Source organism: Pogona vitticeps, chromosome 3 (genome assembly GCF_051106095.1).
Source record: "Pogona vitticeps strain Pit_001003342236 chromosome 3, PviZW2.1, whole genome shotgun sequence".
Classification (NCBI taxonomy): domain Eukaryota; kingdom Metazoa; phylum Chordata; class Lepidosauria; order Squamata; family Agamidae; genus Pogona; species Pogona vitticeps.
This window is the reverse complement of record NC_135785.1, coordinates 44,456,766-44,475,888: the sequence shown is the minus strand read 5'-3', so window position 1 is coordinate 44,475,888 and position 19,123 is coordinate 44,456,766. Positions and strand designations below refer to the sequence as shown.

At 42.7% G+C, this 19,123-nt stretch overlaps 2 protein-coding genes across 3 annotated transcripts in view; both read left to right on the top strand.

Moving 5' to 3' along the window:
- Positions 1-19,123, top strand: part of LOC144587851 (uncharacterized) — a 462,829-nt gene that overhangs the window by 150,915 nt on the left and 292,791 nt on the right. The gene's annotated exons all lie outside the window — the stretch shown is intronic.
- The window catches only part of SLCO2A1 (solute carrier organic anion transporter family member 2A1), a 77,520-nt gene continuing 63,371 nt past the window's right edge, over positions 4,975-19,123 (top strand). Inside the window, exons 1-2 of one of the 2 annotated variants that reach the window (XM_020786395.3) lie at positions 4,975-5,172; positions 5,617-5,824. In XM_020786395.3, coding sequence (XP_020642054.3) covers positions 5,750-5,824 — 75 coding nt within the window. In that variant the 5' untranslated portion in view covers positions 4,975-5,172; positions 5,617-5,749. Of the gene's footprint in view, positions 5,173-5,417; positions 5,825-19,123 lie in introns of those variants that run through there. The other variant, XM_078389286.1, reaches the window with a different exon arrangement.

Here is a 19,123-nt window from a genome sequence, read left to right as displayed (position 1 = left end):
ACTTAAAGTTGTGTAGTTCTTCTGGCTAGAGGAGAACTATATTAACTTTAGAGTTGACAAGGGTGAAACTAACAATTTAAAAGATTTTGTATACCTTAGTTTAATCATCAATCCAAATGGAGATTGCAACAAAGAAATCAGAAGAAGACTGAGATTTGGAAGGGCAGCAACAAAGGGACTTTAAAAAGATCATCAAGTGCAAGGATGTGTCAATGGAAACCAAGTCCAGGATCATCCACATCATTGTATTCTCCATTACTAAACACAGGTGTGACAGCTGGACAATAAAGAAAGCTGACAAGAAAACAATTGATTCCTTTGAAATGTGGTGCTGGAGGAGAATTTTGCAGATACCCTGACTTGCCAAAAAAGACAAACAAGTGGGTCCAAGATTAAAATGTCAGAACTTTTCCTGGAAGCAAACATCACAAAACTTGAGGCTGTTGTACTTGAGGCACATCATGAGAAAGCAAGATTCACTGGAAAAGACAATAATACTAGGAAAAGTTGAAGATGGCACGGAAAGAGGAAGGCCAAATATGAGATGGATTGATGACATAAAGGAAACCACAGTCTTTAGTTTACAAGAGCTGTTAAGAAGAGGACAATTTTGGAGGTCATTCATTCATTAGAAAATCATGTGTCAGAGGTGACTAAAACATGCTCAAAGAAACCTCTCCTCTTCAGACTCATCCCTGTTCATGTAGAGAAAGCAATGGTGTGTGTGTGGAGGGGGGTAGCCAATTCCCTTCCTCATTTGTGGTGATGATTGCATATAAGGTACTGACTGAATGGGGCTTTAAATCCTATTGATTTAAACATACTCTAAATATGACTTAATCTGAATCTGTAATACACATAATTGTGTCCTCTTCCTTCAGCTGTCATCTGACATATTCCTCTTTGGAATGTCACTGTGCTCCAACAACTGAAGGGATGTTATCATTACAGTAATTGTATTTTTTTTCTTAGTGGTTTCTTTGCTTTGTTTAAATCTATGAACCAAACCTGACACATAATAATATCCTTAATTTCGGGGTGGGATGGGGGGAATTGATGGTTGAGTGGAAATCTGGCAAAGTTTACAAAAGCAACACTGTCCTTCTTCCAGTCACGGAATTCCCCTCCCCCCAACACAGACATTAACAACTGCCAACATCAACAACTGCCAACGGTTACACCTGCCTATGCCAGAGACTACCTAGGTTGGGCTTAATTTGGTTCATTTGGAGGGTTATGCTGAGCTAGAGCTAAAGACAGTGACCTAGACAAGGAAAATATTAAGAATCTAAAACAGGACCAGCACCTGAAAAGAAGAGGTAATTTTGTTTTTGTATTCGCGAAGGCTTTCACAGCCGGGATCTGATGGTTGTGGTGGGTTTTTCAGGCTCTTTGGCCGTGTTCTGAAGGTTGTTCTTCCTAACATTTCGCCAGTCTCTGTGGCCAGCATCTTCAGAGGACAGCACTCTGTGCTCTGGTGTAGTTGGCTTGTTTTCGTTTTTGTTTAAAGAAAAGGCAGAAGGGAACAGAAATGTATCAAGAGGGCAGGACTGAGAGGAGGAGAGATCATTTATTTTACATTATTGTGAATAGAGAAGAGGGATGCTGATTTACGTAGAAGATTGGTCAATTTATTGTAAAGCGGAACGTAAAGCAGGAAGTGAGGGAAGGCTGGCTCTATATAAGGCAAAGCGAGGCAGTTGCCTCAGATAGCAGATTTGGGGTGTCATGAAATACATGGCTTGATATTTGTTATGACCGTATTTTACTTTCAGTTAGTGGGAAGGGTCCTTGTAGGATTCTCTGCGCCACCTGTCAGAACCACCATTGGTATCTCGATTTCGGCATGGCGGGCATATGTAGCAAAATGTCTTGAGCCATCTCTGGGGGGGGGGGAGTAGAGAAAGATACTTCCACATATAAAACCCAAAGATAAAAGAATATAGATATTACCTCACCCACATTTTGATTCATGTTGCATCCAGATTATGGATACTGGATTATTTAAATGTCTACATGTATAAATAAACTGCTTGGAAAAGCATTTAGGGTTGCTTGGCGTATCTTTTGTAATGTCTTTTAGTTTAAGACACAAGATTTTAAAGGAACTAGGAGGGAAAGAAGAAAATGTTCTCACTTGTTTTATCTTTCCCTTACTCCCTGCTGCAAGATTTTGCTTGCTCCTTTTCAGCTATATACAAGTGTGTGCAAATGTGAGCGTAAACATGCACACACATTTGCAATCATCTGATCCAAAAACGTTTTAAAAACAAGAAAAACGTACTTATGAACTAGATAACATTTAACTTTGAATGACCAAACAAGTATTTAGGCATCATTTCATTTAAGGAACATCATAACATTTCAGGAACATTAGGTTAGGTTAGAGGTTAAGATCCCTGGGGAAAGATGAGAAAATTTTAAAGAATTTTGTAAAGGCAATAGAGGTTTTCTTTAGAACAAAAGAAAAAGTAAAGGCACAAGAATCCATGTCTTTCAAAAGCTGCTATGGAGACATTTCTCACCTTACTGCAGGCAAAGCACAAAGAAATTGACTTAAGTGGATGGCTGGTATTTTTATTACAAGAGGAAAGGTTTGGATTGACACGTATAGCAATGAGAACAGTAAAGATGATGTTATCCTCTTCTACTACTGTATGGATTTGAGCCAGACGATGTCACTGGTAGTTGATTCCAAATGAAGTTAATAGGAATTACATAAAGCTATGACTTGCATATAACATGCCTACATGTAGTGTATTATTTTAAAAATTAAACATATTTTAAGGTAAATATCTTTAGCCATAAAGTTTAGAAATTAGATAAAAATTTTGTAGAGTTGGAATATACCTCAAAGATAATCTAGGGAGCAAATCCCTGTGAATGCAAGAAATCCACAGCTGGATGGAACACACCAGGAAATTTTAGTTTTCTAAACAGTTTTATTAGTTTCAGTTTAATTAAAATAAAGATAATATAGCAAGGCCTCAAAAGAATAATAAAAATTAAATAGGTTACACGTGCTTTAAAATAACTAAGTAGACTTCTTTCCTCTGTGAATCTCACCCCTGCAAATCTCTAGGGTCATTTAGAGGTCTTAGTAATGGGCACCCTTGGAGAACAGGTGGTAGAGACTACAGAAGGCTGGACCTAGATGACCCTTCAGATGTGTTGAACTACAACTAATTCCTCCCTCCTAAACTGTACTGTATAGGGGTGATACTTCTGAAGGGGCCTAGGTTGGGAAAGACTGACTTACACATCACTAAAACTGTGATGCACAGGAGGAAACAGGACAACAGGGCTTCTAGATTATGTGCAAGTCCATAGTAGAGACACATTGATCAATGTCTTCTTGCATCCTCTACAAATCTTCCTGTGAGCATACAGAAATGATGAACTACAGTACTGAAAAGTACTGTGCTACTCTGTTCCTAAAAATGACAAAGCTCTGGGTCATGTTGAAAGCTAATTTATCATGCATAAGCTTTCACAGGCCACACAACCCATGCTTCATGAGAATGCAGAATTGCAACTCTTTATGATGCCAAAGGACTCTGGTTCCTAGTAAGTTACAGGCCATCAAGTAGAAACTTACTTACAGAGACCCTGAATAGGACACCCAAGGTAAGTGAGTTATTTAAGGAGTGGCTACATCTGTTCTACTACCCCAATGAGTTTCCATGGTCAAGCGTAGACTTGAACCTTGGTCTCCAGTGTCCTAGTCCAGTGGTTCTTAACCTTTGTTACTCAGGTGTTTTTGAACTGCAACTCCCAGAAACCCCAGCCAGCAGAGCTGATGGTGAAGGCTTCTGGGAGTTGCAGTCCAAAAACATCTGAGTAACAAATGTTAAGAACCACTCCATCTGTCACACCGCATATTTCAGTAGAAATGCAAGGAGGCCACACAAGTCATTTTTCAGCTGGAAAACACACAGCTCAAGTTTTATGGGTCTGATCAGGGCCAAACTAAGACCAAAGTGGAATTTCTTTCTTCTTCCACAGAGGGAAACAGACAGTTGAATCCTACTGACAGTAGACTAGTTGTCCACTGGCTATGAGGCCAGCAATCTAGTTTAAAGGGCCAATCAATGGCATTATGCATGGCACACAGCTCTGTCCTCCAAGAGAGGAGAATGGATAGAGAACTCGGAAGGAATTATTTAATAGACAGCCACTACTGTTTGCCACCATGTGCTGCTGGAGGCACATGCTTCACTCTGCCTAAGTGCGTAATTGATGCCTGTCCAGAACTCCACACATAGCACCATGTGAAGGTGAGGGTCCTGAGCTGATAAAAAGGGGAGTGTCACGTATGGGGGGGTGAATTCCACCTTCAATACACACACTTCTTCTTGCAAGTAGCAAACTATCAGAAGAGAGACATTTTAGACCAGCTCCCCTCCGCTCTACCAGTTCACTACTTTCAGGTGTGTGTCTACTTTTCTAAAGCAGCAATGATGCGCCCACCTGAAGTGCGATAGTCACGCCTTGCTACGCCCGGCCCGGGAAGCCTAGATCCCAACCATGTTTGGCGTTTAATCTTTAACCGCCCAGCTTCGTGCTTCGCTACTCGCCGCCACACCCATCCGCTCCGCGTCTCCCAAGTGAGTAAGCCGAGGCCTAAAGTTTCCGCAATGTGAGCACTGCAGGGAAGGTGGCGATTTGGCTTTCTTGGACTGCAAGTCCCAGAGTGGCCCCGTCAGCACTGTCCAGTGACCTACTGCCAGAGAGATCCTGGGAGTTGTAGTCCCAAATCTGCACCTTTTCTAAGCTTTGACAGCACAGGGCCGCCTTCTTTACTTTTGCTGTCTCCATCAAGAGCGGCTCTCCGCCCCCTCTCAGGAGGCGGGGGGGGAGAGAAGGGGGCATAGAAAACTGCGCGTCCCGTAGATGCTTCTCCCTGGAAGAAGGCCTTGCGTAAAGCGGCCAGCATCCTTTTGCTCAAGTTTCCAAGCTTGCTATTACTGCGGACTTTGCAAAATGCAGGGCGGAAGGCACTCGGCCTGGCGCACGTGGCGGGACTGTGCGCAGCCCGCTGGGGGGGGGGGGGGAGGCGCGCTGGCCGTGGGGCTGGGGAAGCAAGCCTCGGCCTCCTGGGAAGCGTTGCGTTCAGTGGGGCTTACTCCCCGGCAAGCAGGGGCAGGACTGCCGCCTGAAAGCAGGTCAAAGGTACGCTGAGGCCGACGACGACGACGACGCCTTTGCGGGAATGATCCGTCGGGGTTCTCCGGCGCGCTCCTTGCACCGGGTTCCGCTTGGCAGCAGCCGAGCCTCCACGTGGAGCGCGCGGCTTTTGCGCTTGGCAAAGGGCAGGCAGGGAGGGCCCGCCCGCCGCCTCTCCCATTCCGGGGCCCGCCCAAGGTGGGCTCTGGGAAGCAGCTGGGACCCCTCCCCTCGCTGACCCTAGAGACGGCGGCGGCGCGGGCGAAAGACTCGCACCTGCTTCCCGGGAGCTGCGCCCTCTCCAGCGCCGGCTTCTACTGAGCCGAGCGCCTTCGCCAGCGCCGGCTTTTTAACGCGCCGAGGAAAAGAGGGAGGAGAAAGGAAAGTTTCATCATCGCTCCGAAGAGCGGAGCGGACTTATAAAAACGGCGCGGCTCTCGCTTTTTCCAGACCGGCGGATGGGAAGGTGGCGGAGAAGGCCGGCCCTCGCACCTGGTGGCGCGGCTCTCCCCGGGGCGCAGAGGCGAGCGGGAGCGCAAGCCCGGTGGATCCCGAGGCGGTGCCCGTGAGCGTGAAGGAGACGATGGGGATCCAGCCCGACAGCAACCAAGGGCCGAGAATCGGCACCTGCTCCGGGAGCATCTTCTGTAACATTAAGGTGTGGGGTTTTCCCAGTATAGCTCTGCAGCTTGAACAAACGTGAGAGAATGAAAAGCTTGTACTGTATTGCTAAGGGATTATTTCTAGTAGAAATATTTACACGAGGTTGGTGAATTCGGTACCCAGCTTTCTCGGGGGTCAGTGTGTAGTCTGCATAAGTAAATTGTAAATCACCCAGAGAGTGCCTTATATTTTATGGGGGCGGCATATAAACAGTACAGTTTACTTTTGTTGGAAACGTTTTGGAATGTTTTTCCTGGTGGCAGACAATTGAGGCCCATTGTTAATTCTGCACAAATTTTATGTCACTCATGCTCCTGTTTGCTTCATTTTTTATATAAGCGATCTTCCAAACCAGTTAAGTGGGTTGATAGATGTTAAACTACTTTCATCTTCTGAAATTCCAGTGAAACCAACTTTGCTTGGATTCTAGGAAAATCTCTAGGTTTCAGATGTTTCTGTTTTGAAGTGTGTGGGTAGCTGTGTTCGGGTCTCTCAGCTGGGTGTTTAAAGGCTGCAATCTGATATGTAAAAGTAAAGCATGCATATGACTGGGGTCAAAGGCTCTAGTCCTCTGCATACTTAATTGGATAAATCTTGAATCACATCAGTAGCTCCGTTTATAGTGCCAGGTGTTCTCCTGCTCGATAACCCACGGCGTTATTTACTTACACCTGAGTGCTTTCACCCTGATTTAGTTTGTTTAAGCTGAAATGCCTAAATATAAATACGTGGGAATAGGTGCAAGTTCAGGGATCCTGCCTTAATTGGATGGTGATATATCTGTTAGTGAGCCAGCTATTGTGCTGGCATAAATGACTTTGTGCTTTGAAGTTGAAACCATCCGGACATTTGTCATCTCTTAGTGTTGCTGTTGATCTTGGGAGAACTTCTGAGTCTCTCACCCATGTGTGATGATGATTCTCTGTAAAGGTTGCAATTTCCAGGAGGCTTTTGGGGAATCAGCTTTGATGCTTAAACGTGTGTGTACTTTCTGCCTTTTGTGTGCAAACAACAATAGCAATGGTGCTTTTCAAAAGTAGCCGTTTGTGGTGCTTTTGTTAACAGAAGAATGCCAGAAAGATGCCCTCTTGGCAGAACAGTTGCCTAGCTGTGTGAGGGATTTCTTTCGTCAGGACAGCAGCTGCTAAGCAGCTGGGAAGAGCGGCACAGAGTGTGTGCCTCTCACTTAGGAATGAATTACCACCAAGGAAGTTCAGAAAAAAATGAGGGGGGAGTAAAAGGTGGGGAGGAACCCATTGTCCTTCTTTGCCTGGAAGATCTCTGGCGAAGCACTTATATTAAAGGAATGGGTTGCCTCCCCCCATATGTGTGTGTGTGCTTTAAAGCAAATGCCCCCTTTCTTGTATTCCTCTACGTCAAAAGCAAACATCACTCCCCTCTCGCACACACTCCCTGGGCTTTCTCAGTATTGGGGTTAAGCATACCTATAGAGCTGCCACAGCTCTTTCAAGGGGAAGCACTAATGAACAGAGGTGATCTGGAAAGCCATTTTTGACAGAACACTAAGAGCTGGTCACTCTGTTACATTAATGAAAATGACTTTGTTTTGTGCCATTGTGTCAGGTGCAAGAGGGGTGCAGTGTTCTACATGAGATCACTTCCACTAGTAATGTCTGCTATCATGAATGTCTGTTATAGTCTTTATGAAATGTCACTGAACCCAAGCAAAGCCTGTTGCACCAACCTGGAATTAAACCCAAACAAGATTACTCATTATGAGCCTCCTCGTCACTCCTCTGCCTGCTGATTCACCGTATCTTCTGCTACAAGTTTATCTCCTGCCTTGACATTTATTATTGCATGTTTTGTCCTGCCCTTCCTCCAAGCAACTTAAGTTGATGCACCTAGTTCTGTGGTCCTTAACAGATTTGACCTCACAACAACTGCAGGGTAGATTGTCTTGAAACAAAAGGTTGTGTTTTGAGGCTGAAGGGGGATTCAAACCCAGATCTTCCTGGTGGTAGTCCAACACTCTGAGAATGGTGTGATGCCATCCCTTTTGTCTATACCATGGTGAGGAACCTGTGACCCTCCTCTACACATTGGGGGACTCCAGTTCTTATTAACCCCTGCCAGCTTGACCATAGATGTGGGAGTAGTACTTCCTTGGCATCTGAGTACACCAGGTACTTTCACCTCTTGTATACCTTCTAGACTGGTGCAGGATTAACATGGCAGTTCCTGCATAGGTTTATCATTATTCTTCAAGCAATGTGCCATATCATAGCAGCTGGGGCTCTCTTTTTTGCCACGATGCTTTTTACAGTGGGGTCTTGACTTGAGAACTTAATCCGTATTGGAAGGCGGTTCTCAAGTCAAAAAGTCTGTAAGTCAAGTCTCCATTGACCTACAGTGCATTGAAAACTGATTAATCCCGTAACAAGCCGTTTTTGTTCCATTTTGGTTTTTTTCTGGTCTGTAAGTCAAATCTCAGTCTGCAAGTCAAACCTAAATTTTGCGGCCAGAGATGTCTGTAACTCAAAAAGTCTGTAAGTCAAGCCGTCTGTAAGTCAAGGGTCCACTGTATAGTAAGGGAGCAGCAGTACCATGAGGACAAACATAGGAATACATTAATGTATGTCAGCATGCACATTTCTATATCTGAAGCTGTTTATGATGTTCTATCTTAAAGACCAACTCTGTAGATGGCAAATTGATTCTTCTCCTGCTTCTCTTAGTTATCCTCGGTTAGAATAGTGTGTTTGCTTACTGCTGGATTAACTCTGATGCTTTTCTATCCATGTATCCAGCTCATCTCATCTGCAACCTCTTGATTGCAATACAAAGGAAATGCCTGCAGGAATCAACTCTTTCTCTCCTTTATGAGATGAGTGAGCCATGTTCCCTATGGGATGGTGTCTGGAAATAAGGTTCCACAAGTGTTGCTTTGTATATGTGTGTTCAGCTCACTTTTGCTGTCTCCATGCAAGAGATGGAGCCATGCCAAGACCGAGACACTACCTGTGAAAACAACGTGTTGGTGGTGTCTAAACAAACCACACTGTTCTCCTAAGCCCTACTGGAGCTGCTAAACATTGCTTTAGTTCCAGTACAGGGCATTCCTCCATGGAATGAACCCCCAAGCTGTGGTCTACTGGGTGAAGATAATGGAGCTTCTGTTTGTTTTATATGGCTCAGTGTTGATAGAATGCCTTTTTCAAAAGTTACACAGAAATAGCAAACATTGTCTGTTCGCATACTGTGCCCTGTATTAAGGATTTGTCCTCTCCCTTGCCACTTCTTGTTTGTCTGTTGTAGGCAGTGTGGATTTCATTTAAATCATAATATAAACCCCTGGTTGTGGAGCAGTGAAGCAAGTGGTTGAATCTGGGTCAGCTCTGTCGGGATGCTAGCTTGAAGGTGGAGGAAGCTATTCCCTGTCCTCATTCTGCATAGAAACAGGCAACCTGAAGTTTAAAAAGATGGCATGATGGAGGATGAGACAGCAGATGCTAGAGTATTGTGAGAGAAAATGTGAATGTAATATTCCAAGTTAAGCATCCAGATCTAATGAGGAAGATCTAATGAGGAAGAGCCGGTTGTCTTACCAGTAAGGAAGAAAAGAAAGACAGGCTAAAACAAATGCATTGCAGTGGCACAGGAAAAAATGATCGGATGGGAACTTTTTAAATCATTACTATGAGATTTAAATTTAAATTATTACTATGTGACTCTTCCCACCCTGCTTATAACTTTTTTGAACTGTTGCCGTCTGGCAGAAGATATAGAACAATTAAGACTCGGACCACACGTTTTCTGAATAGTTGTTATCCCAGAGCTATAATTGCACTTAATAATGAGCTTAAAGACCACCAGTAGTGAATAGTTAGTTGGACTGTGTTACCTGGCCTGCAGTGTAGATGTTTGTATTTTTAGTGGGGACTTTTTAGTGGGTGCGGAGTGTTTGGGGATTTTTTAGTGGGTGGGGAGTGTTTGGGGAATTTTATGTGTGTGCATGTGTCTGGTCTCTGGGTGTCTGTGAATTTCATTGTATGGGTATACTGTGTATATACTTACAATGACAATAAAATAAATAAATAAATAAAATAAAAATAAATAAATCTCATCCACTTTTTAAACAAAACAAGCTGATTTGCTCTTTCTGTACATAAATAGGAACACAGTTGTTTTCTCTCTCTCTCTCTCTGCATGCAAATGCCTATATGGCATATATGCTCGTTTAAACCTTGAAGACTACTAAGGAAATTTGATGGAATTAAGTTTAGACAGAATGTATTCAGAACTGGCACAGGCTAGCATTGGACTGATTCATCCATCTCTACATGTTAATCTATTACAGCAAAACTACTGGGTCTTGTAGCACCGTAAAAGGTTAACAGATATATTATGGGATAAGCTTTCATGGACTACAACAGTTTTACCAATCCTGGTGTCCTCCAGATGTGTAACACTCATAATCTCAGAGAGAATGATCAGTTACACTGCAACCCATCTGGCTGGAGTGAGTGATATTCTTACATGGCAAATTATGTACATATGTTTTTAGAGAGAAATTGTAACAGAATGCATAAGTTACCGCTCTGACTGTTCAATTAGGTGGACACTGCCAGCAGTAGTCAAAGGTAAAAACATTACCTTTGTCCTGTGAATCTAGTTCATTATGAATCAACAGAACAAAAGGACCAGGGCTTTCTACAGAATACTGTACCAGCATTTTTTGTCAAGGAAAAAGGGTGACTGATATAAATTGTCATCTATTTTGGATAAATATATTTATGTTCTGCAGAGGTTGGGGAATGTCACACACATGTGAAGGTCATTGAAGGCTTTCAAAAATGGGAAGAAAAGTGGCCTGGCAACAAATAATAGCTTGGTCTTCTGCACATGGATCTTCAATAGAGGAAAATAGTATAAGGTGTAATGCTTTTTAAAATCCCTCCCTGGCACCCTCTCCTGTCCTGAATTGGGGCATTGACATTTCTGAGTGTTGATACTTTATAGCAGACAGTAGTCACATGGAGTTACCCATCCACATTTGAGCCAGCCTAGTTCTCAAAGTTTGAGAAGAGAGATTCAGATTACAAGAATGAAAGAGGTGATTAGCATTGAATCTGGAGAACAGAGTCCTCCAGTCAGTATTGAATGCCATGCTGTCTGTATATACCATTTATTTATCCATTTAATTCATTTAAAACATTTTACCCAATCTTTCTCCTTAAAAAGGACCCAAGTTGGCTTTCATAGTTAAAATATAATATTTAAAGCTAAAAAATGAAAGTATACACACACTAGAAAGGATAAAACAAATACTAGACTATAAAAAGGTAAACAAAAGCAACACCAAAAACACATTCAAAGCAGTAAGGCACAACAGTCCATTAAAAAAACCCACTCAGTCATTAAGGGAAAGCTTGGCTGAAGAGAAGGGTCTTGGCTTGCTTGTAGAAGGACAGCAAAGATGGGGGCATCTTCGTCCTAAATCCTGGGAGCAGCAACAAAGAAAACACTCTCTTATGTTCCCACCAAATGCACCTATGAAGGTGGCGGGACCAAGAGAAAGGCCTCTCGTCATGATCTTCACACCCAGGCAGATTTGAAATACTGTAGCTTGGATCCAAGCCATTTAGGGCTTTATAGGTTGGAACCAGCTCTTTGAATTATGTTCTGAAATGGAGCGGTCGCCAGTGGAACTGCTGTAACAGGGGAGTTGTGTGATCTGCGTAACTACTCCCAGTTAGCAATCTGGCTGCTGTGTTTTTGGACTTGCTGAAGTTTCTGAATGCTTTCTGGAGGCAGCCCCTTGTAGAGTCCTTTATAGTAATTCAGCTGAATATAGTAGAGGTATGTGTTATCACGGCCAGATCAGACCTCTCCAGGAATGGGCACAGTGGGTGCACTAGTTTGAACTGTGCAGATGCACTCTTGACCACCCTCAAAACCTGGGCATCCAGCAAGATAGATTTGATTTAAACCGTATACATTTTAAAAGTCAGATTTTTTTGACAATTAAATTGTGATTGAAATTGTGATTTAACTCAATTTGATTTTTGTAAGAAATCCTGATTTTTATCAGTCCTGGCATACAGGCTCAGAAACAAATCCAGGACTGCCCTCAAACTGTGCACCTCTATTCTCAGAGGTACTGTAGCACCATCTGGCATAGGCTGCATCTCTATTCTTTGATCTGCCTAAACAGGATCATCTCTGTCTCATCTAGTTTAAGTTTCAGTTTATTCACATTCATTCAATCTGTTATTGACATCAGACAGTGATATAGAGTGAAACAACTTCCTAGGGTTTAGATGGAAAGGATAGACAGAGTTGGGTGTCGTGACTTGATCTTGGAATGTTTATTAACAACCTGCTGGGATGGTGTTGACTTATAATCATAGAATCAAAGAATAAGGGAGTTGGAAGGGGCCTATAAAGTCGTTGATTCCAACCCCCTGCTCAATGCAGGAATCCAAATCAAAGTATATCTAACAAGTGGCTGTCTAATTTTCTCTTGAACGTCTCTAGCATCGGAGTGCTCACCACCTCCTGAGGTAATTGGTTCCATTGTTACATTGCTGTAACTGTTAATAAGTTTGTTTCCTGATATTCAGGGGTAATCTGGCTTCCTGTAATTTGAGCCCATTATTATGTGCCCTGGACTCTGGGATGATTAAGAACAGACCTTGCCCGTCTTCAGTATGAGAACTTTTCAAGTACTGTATTTGAAGATTGCTATCATAGCTTTCTTCAATCTTCTTTTCTCAAGGCTAAAGGTGCCCAGTTCTTTTAGTCTTTCCTCAAAGGGCTTGGTTTCCAGTCCCCTGATCATCTTAGTTGCCCTCCTCTGGACTTGTTCTGGCTTGTTGGCATCCTTCTTAAAGTGCAGTGTCCAGAACTGGACACAGTACTCAAGATGAAGCCTAACCAGCACGGAATAGGTGGGAACTAGTATTTCATGTGATTTTGAGATTATACTTCTGTTAGTACAACCTAAAATAGCATTTGCCTTTTTTTTGCAGCTGCATTGCACTGTCAACTCATATTCAGTTTGTGGTCTACAATAATTCCAAGGTCCTTCTCACATGTAGTTTTAATGATCCAAGTATTTCCCCATTTTGTAACTCTGCATTTGGTTTCTTTTTTCTAGCTGTAGAATTTTGCACTTATCCCTGTTAAATTTCATTCTGCTGTTTTCAGCTCAGTACTTGAGCCTATCAAGATCTTGTTGACTTTTGTTTATGTCTCCCAGAGTATTATGATTTCTGTGTCATTTGATAAGCATTTACTGTACCCTCTCATCCAAATCATTAATAAAAATGTTGAAGAGTACCAGGTCCATGACTGAGCCTTGTGGTAGCCCACTTGTTTCCTCCTCCCAGTAGGAGCAAGAACCACTGTTAAGCACTCTTTGAGTATGATTCGGTAACCAACTGTGTATCCACCTGATAGTTGTTCTATCCAGTCTACACTGATTTGCTTGCTAATCAGAATATCACGGGGCATTTTATCAAAACCTTTGCAAAGTCAAAATATATTATGTCTACAGCATTCCTGCCATCTTCCAGGGAGGTTACCGGACCAAAAAAATGAGATAAGAGTAGTCTGGTGAGATTTATGTCTGACCGAAACCAGTAGCATGCTGCACTAAATATTAGTTTTGGAATTAGCAATTGGAGTTGGAGATCACATCAGCAACCATGGAGTTGCATAAACAATAGTGGGCTAGCCATTCTGACCCAGGCTAACCTACCTCACAGAAGGTAGTTCTGAAGATCAAATAGTGGAAAATGTCAAGTGCAATTATTATGAGTTCCTTAGGGAGGGAGAAACACAGTATAAGTGTATCTAATCAAATGCTTCTGCATACATTTGGAGATCATTCTGAGCATTCCAGAGCAACAAGAATGGGGCAGACCAACATATTTGAAGCATTAAAAACTCAGAAGTGATTATAGATAGGAAATCAGCCATGGCATTACTGAGGATGCAATACTGGATACCCTCTATTTTCTAAGTGCCTAGACCAACAAAGAATTGGGCTATGAGTGAGTGGTTTATATATTGACTGGCAATGCTTGATGGAGATTCTGGAAGTTAAACTCAGCAGGATCCACTTCTAAATAAACATACATAAGATTGTTGTGTTAGTGTCAATAAAGATGCCAGCTAAATTATGAGTGGTGATTCAGTTTATGTTACTATAGCATTAGAATAATTTTATGTTTGATAAGAAAGTATTGTGTATTTTTCAGTCTCCCCTTCCACTTTGGATTTATATCCTGAAACCACACAGTCCTGCCCCTTCTGTGGCTTCAGTGTTTCCAACAGCTTTACATCTCTGTTTGGGAACAGTGGGTTATATATTCCTTGGAACGTATACCGTGGCAATTTTTGTATGCCCAAAATGCTGCAAGATTTTTGACCTCTAGATATAGAAAGCCAAGACTTTGACATAGCAAATCTGGAGAATGTTCCCTTAATGGGCTGCTCTTAATGAGGGTTGAGGAAGCAAGTTTAAGGCAGACTGCATGAAAAGGAGTGGATTAGGGCAAAGGGCAGCACAGAAAGTGAAGTTTAAATGGGTGTTACAATATTCCACATGATGATAAATCTTTTAATCAAGGGAACTGGAACTGCTGATAAGAGGTATTCAAAGGCCTTAGCCTCAGACATTCAGGAAACCTGGGAAATGGTTTAGGTTGTTGACAGGTCGAGTTGTAGCCTGGGAAGGAGGAGATGTTTTCTCCGGAACAGGAACCTGTGGCTAGTTCTTGAAAAAGCAACCTGGATAATGCTGGGAGAGCAGTGAATGGACTGTTGGATCAGATCATCAGTGAACTATGAGCCTCCAGAAGTTGTTGGAATGAGCCTCCAGAAGTTGTTGGAATGCAATTCCCATCATCCTTCACAATTGGTTATGCCAGCCAGGGCCGGTGGAATTGCAGTCCAAAGACATCGCTAGGGTAAATAGCTGTTTGTTTTGATATTCTGTAAGCCGCCCAGAGTGGTAGAATATACCAGATGGGCGGGATATAAATCGAACAAACAAACAAACAAATAAATAAATAGGGGTTCCCCGCTCCTCACCTAGAGAGTCCTGAGTTTTATAAGCTCCCTCAGACTTGCCTCTCCTGTCTCACAAAGTAAGGCTAAAATGGGGTGGGAGTGAGCTGTACATCACTGTGAGCTCCTCAGAGCTAGTGTAGTATTAATAGACCTCAACTGATCTAGTGAAACAGCAGTGTTTGTATTTCACATTCTGTCGAGCTAAAAGAAGATTTGGATTGGAATTAGGCTGAGGGATGTCAGGAACAAAATACAACAGGAGAAAGTCAGGAGGGATGCATCGGGATCTGTAAGATAGCTGTGTGTGACATCCTGGAGGGAAAAGTGTAAATAAAGCTTATGATCAAGAGATGTTCTGGAGTAGAGGAGTTGGTGAAGAAGGAAGATCACCTACTACATCTGTAAAACTCCAGAACAACATGTTTATAAATTAAAGCAAAAAAGAATATGCTGTGATTGCAGTGGCAGAACTGAACGGTGGCTGCTCCACTCGACATTGATAATAAACTTGTAAGAGGTGTTTGGCTGTCTGTGTCACCTTAAAGCAGGGTGGATAAAAATCAATTACTTTTTTTAAGGGATCAATTTCTATGACAATTTAAATAAAGAATGGATATTTTAAATTTAAATGGTCAAAAATTGAATTTTTAAATACAGTATTTAAATCATGATTGATATCATAATTTAAATCGATTTGATTTAAATCAAATCTTTCCTACATTTAGATGGCCATACAGACTTCTGAAAATGGGAAGAAAGTTGGTTGATTTAGTATGTGTACGTGGTGTGCCTGTGTGGATATGCAGATTAATGAGCTATTAAAAATGTTTGAAGGCCAGGACATTCTGTGGATTTACATGCAGCAGCATCAGGCTCTAACCCTTTGTCCAAAACATGAACCCTTTGTACCAGAAAAGCATTTCCCTCTATGCAAAGTCAAGAGGAAATGTAAAGAAGGGGGATCTAAGCTTGGCTTGCCATTCAACCTTTACAACTACCAGACACGTGCCTAACTGCTGAAGCTGCCTTTGATGCCATTCCTTGAATTGTATGCATTTTAGTAAAGCTGGGAGTCCTGATTCTTTCTAAGTCTAAGAATGTCAGATTTGCTTGGAGCAAATGTTTTGCAGTTTGAAGGATGTTGCAAACCACTGCTGTTGCATTTTTAATCTAGTTGGGGAAGCACCCATAGGAAGAGGGAATGTCAATAACAATAACAATTTGTATAATTGAGTCAGGATGTGCATGTCTGTGGTTTGAGAGGAGTACTAAGAATGGGGACAGTTTGAAAAAGATAGGATTCCTATAGACCGAGAAAGAGATCCTATTGTTTGCTTGCCAAGAATTGCTGAAAGCCAGACAAGATGATACAATTAACACATAATTAGAAACAGAGCTCTCTTAAAAGGAAAAGACTGTCTTCTTATTCTAACATGAGTTTGCTTTAGCCTGCTTTTTGGCAAATTAATATGCTTTTGTTTTGTAAACCGTCGGTTGAGAGAGTATGTGGTTTTGCATATCTGATATTTCAGGTATGTAATGGTTGTAAGAGGAGGAAATACACGTTTGAGTAAAAAAGCAACTAGAGTTGAACAAAGTACAGTGGTGCCTTGACTTACGAACGCCCTGACCTACAAACAAATTGACTTACGAATAGCTCTGGCTGCAGAATTTTGCTTTGACTTGCGGTCAGAGCTTTGACATACGAACAAAAAAGGCAGGGGAAAGGGGCGGGAAATTCAAAAAGACTGTTGGTGGTGAAGAGGCTGCTCGCTTTCCAGCTGGACTCTGGGAGCCAGATCCCAGCCAGGAGGCGAGGACCCATCCCGGCCGGGCAGCAGTGGTGGAGCCCAGGCCATGCAGTGGTGGAAGGCTGGGTAAGCTACTGGACAGCTCCTGCTGCTGCTGGTCTCGGCAGCGGTGGAGCCCATGCAGCGGCAAAGGAAGGCCAGGAGGCCACCCAAAACCGCTATCAGGGGGAGCTGTCCGGAAGCTCATCCGGCCTTCCCCTCTGCTGTGCTGGCCCCGCCCCCACCGCAACCACCCCACTGCCGCCAAGACTGCCCTCCGGGAACTCACTCAGCCTTCCCCTCTGCTGCCGCTGCAACCACCCCACTACTGCCAAGACTGCCCTCCGGGAACTCACCCAGAGGTGTGCTATTCTTTGCATTTTTAAAACTGTTTTGGGTAGCTTTTGGAGGATGGGTTTGGGCTTATGGGATAATTTTTATGTTTAATCTGTTTTGTTTTTTGCAGCCCCAGGGGCTTGCAGTGCTTTATTTTAAATTTTTTAATTTTTTTTAAATGCTGGAGCAGATTAATCCCCTTCCCATGCATTTCAGTGGGAAATGGTGCTTTGACTTACGAACATTGATTTACGAACATCATTCCAATACAGATTAAGTTCGTAAATCAAGGCACCACTGTATGTGTCTGTATGTGAAACATTTCTGATGGCTTTGAATGAGTGATTTCTTGCTTCTGAGAGATGATTCCATTTAATATTCAAGTTCACCTGGAACAGGGAAAAGTTGACTTTTTGGATTACAACTCCCAGAATCCCCTAGCCAATATCTGTCAGCTGCCCTGTTTTGGGATGTTGGTTTGTTATGGCCAATCCTAATAGGCTTGCAACATCCAAAAGCTGGTCTCACTGAGAGCAGAAGCAGGTGTTATAGATAGTTCATAATTAGATGTGAACACACATAGGTGTTGGAGAGAGGTTAATACATTGGTTTTTCAAGTTCACAAAATCAGACTTTGAAGAAATACTGAGCTAAGTCCTGAAGACTAGTCATAAAACAAAAGAGGCTAATTTGTGTACTCCCTGAAGACGTTCTGAACAGGGATCACTAGTTAAGAATGTTCGTCTTTGAATTATGAGCAAGCTATCATGTCTGTTTCTGTAATATGTTCATTGAGATTTACTTTTCCATAAGTTAAGATTGCAACCTCTTTACAGTCTTATTCATGCTTATTTAGGGAGAAAATCCTGCTGAACACAGCGAGACATATTTGTGATAAAATACATACATTGTAGTGTTTGAGTCCCAGGCTTGTTTTCCCTAGAAGGCATTCCATTGTTCTTGGTGGTACTTTCTTCTGACTAAACATTGCACTGCACTCCTGCTAACAGTGTGCAGAAACACACAGACACACTCTTGAGGCTTGTTGCATCTTAAAGACTAAAAAATTTATAATGGCATATAATATCCTGAAATAATTTGCATTCTATAAGAATGGGATGTGGTGGTGCTGTGGGTTAAACTGCAGAAGCCTCTGTGCTCAAGGTCAGAAGATCTGCAGACGTAAGATTGAATCCATGTGACGGAGCCCCCGTCACTTGTCCCAGCTCCCGCCAACCAAGCGGTTCAAAAGCATGCAAAATGCGAGTAGATAAATAGGTAGCATCACAGTGGGAAGGTAATGCCGTTCCGTGTCTAGTCGCACTGGCCATGTGACCATGGAAGATTGTTTTCAGACAAACGCTACCTCTATGGGTTGGAAATAGAGATGAGCATTGCCCCCTAGAGTCGGACATGACTTGACAAATTGTCAAGGGAAACCTTTACCTTATGAGATGCAGTGAACTGCAGTTCACAGAAGCCTTCACCACCTGCTGTGCTGGCTGGGATTTCTGGGAGTTCAAGAGCACCTGGATTACCCAAGGTTGGGAACCACTGCTCTAGTTCATGGGAACATATGCCCTAGCAAGTCCATAAAAATGCCACAAATCCCTCCCTGCCCCTTTCCCTTTTCCTCTCCCACCACCATGCACCCGGTCTTCTCTGCTTGTTTGCCAGTGCTTTTCTTAAATGAGGATATCTCAAGTGACCCTTTGGCAAAATCAGTTGGTAATCAAAAGACTGGACAAGGCTCACAGGCAGCATCTGTTGTGAGCCTAACCTGACCACTAAAGGAGCAAGTTGAGGCAGGCCCTTCTTATTGAGGGTGTGGTGGCTGGATGCCTAAAATCTCACCAAGGAGTGGTCACCATAGATAAGATTAGAGTGAGTGAAACAGGAGGGAGGGTTATTGATACTAGGGCAACAGTTTGGCCTCAGATACTGGTGTGAAAAGAAAGGTTGCATAAGTGGATAGGTCAAGAAAAGCAAAGGGAACCATATCAGCCTCAGGTTCTTATCTGTGAAGTGAGAAAACACAAAGAGAAAGATCCATAGAGTGAAAGCATATTCTAGTACAAAGAGTGGAAACATAAACACAGTGAAAGATCTTGAGTCTACAAACAAAT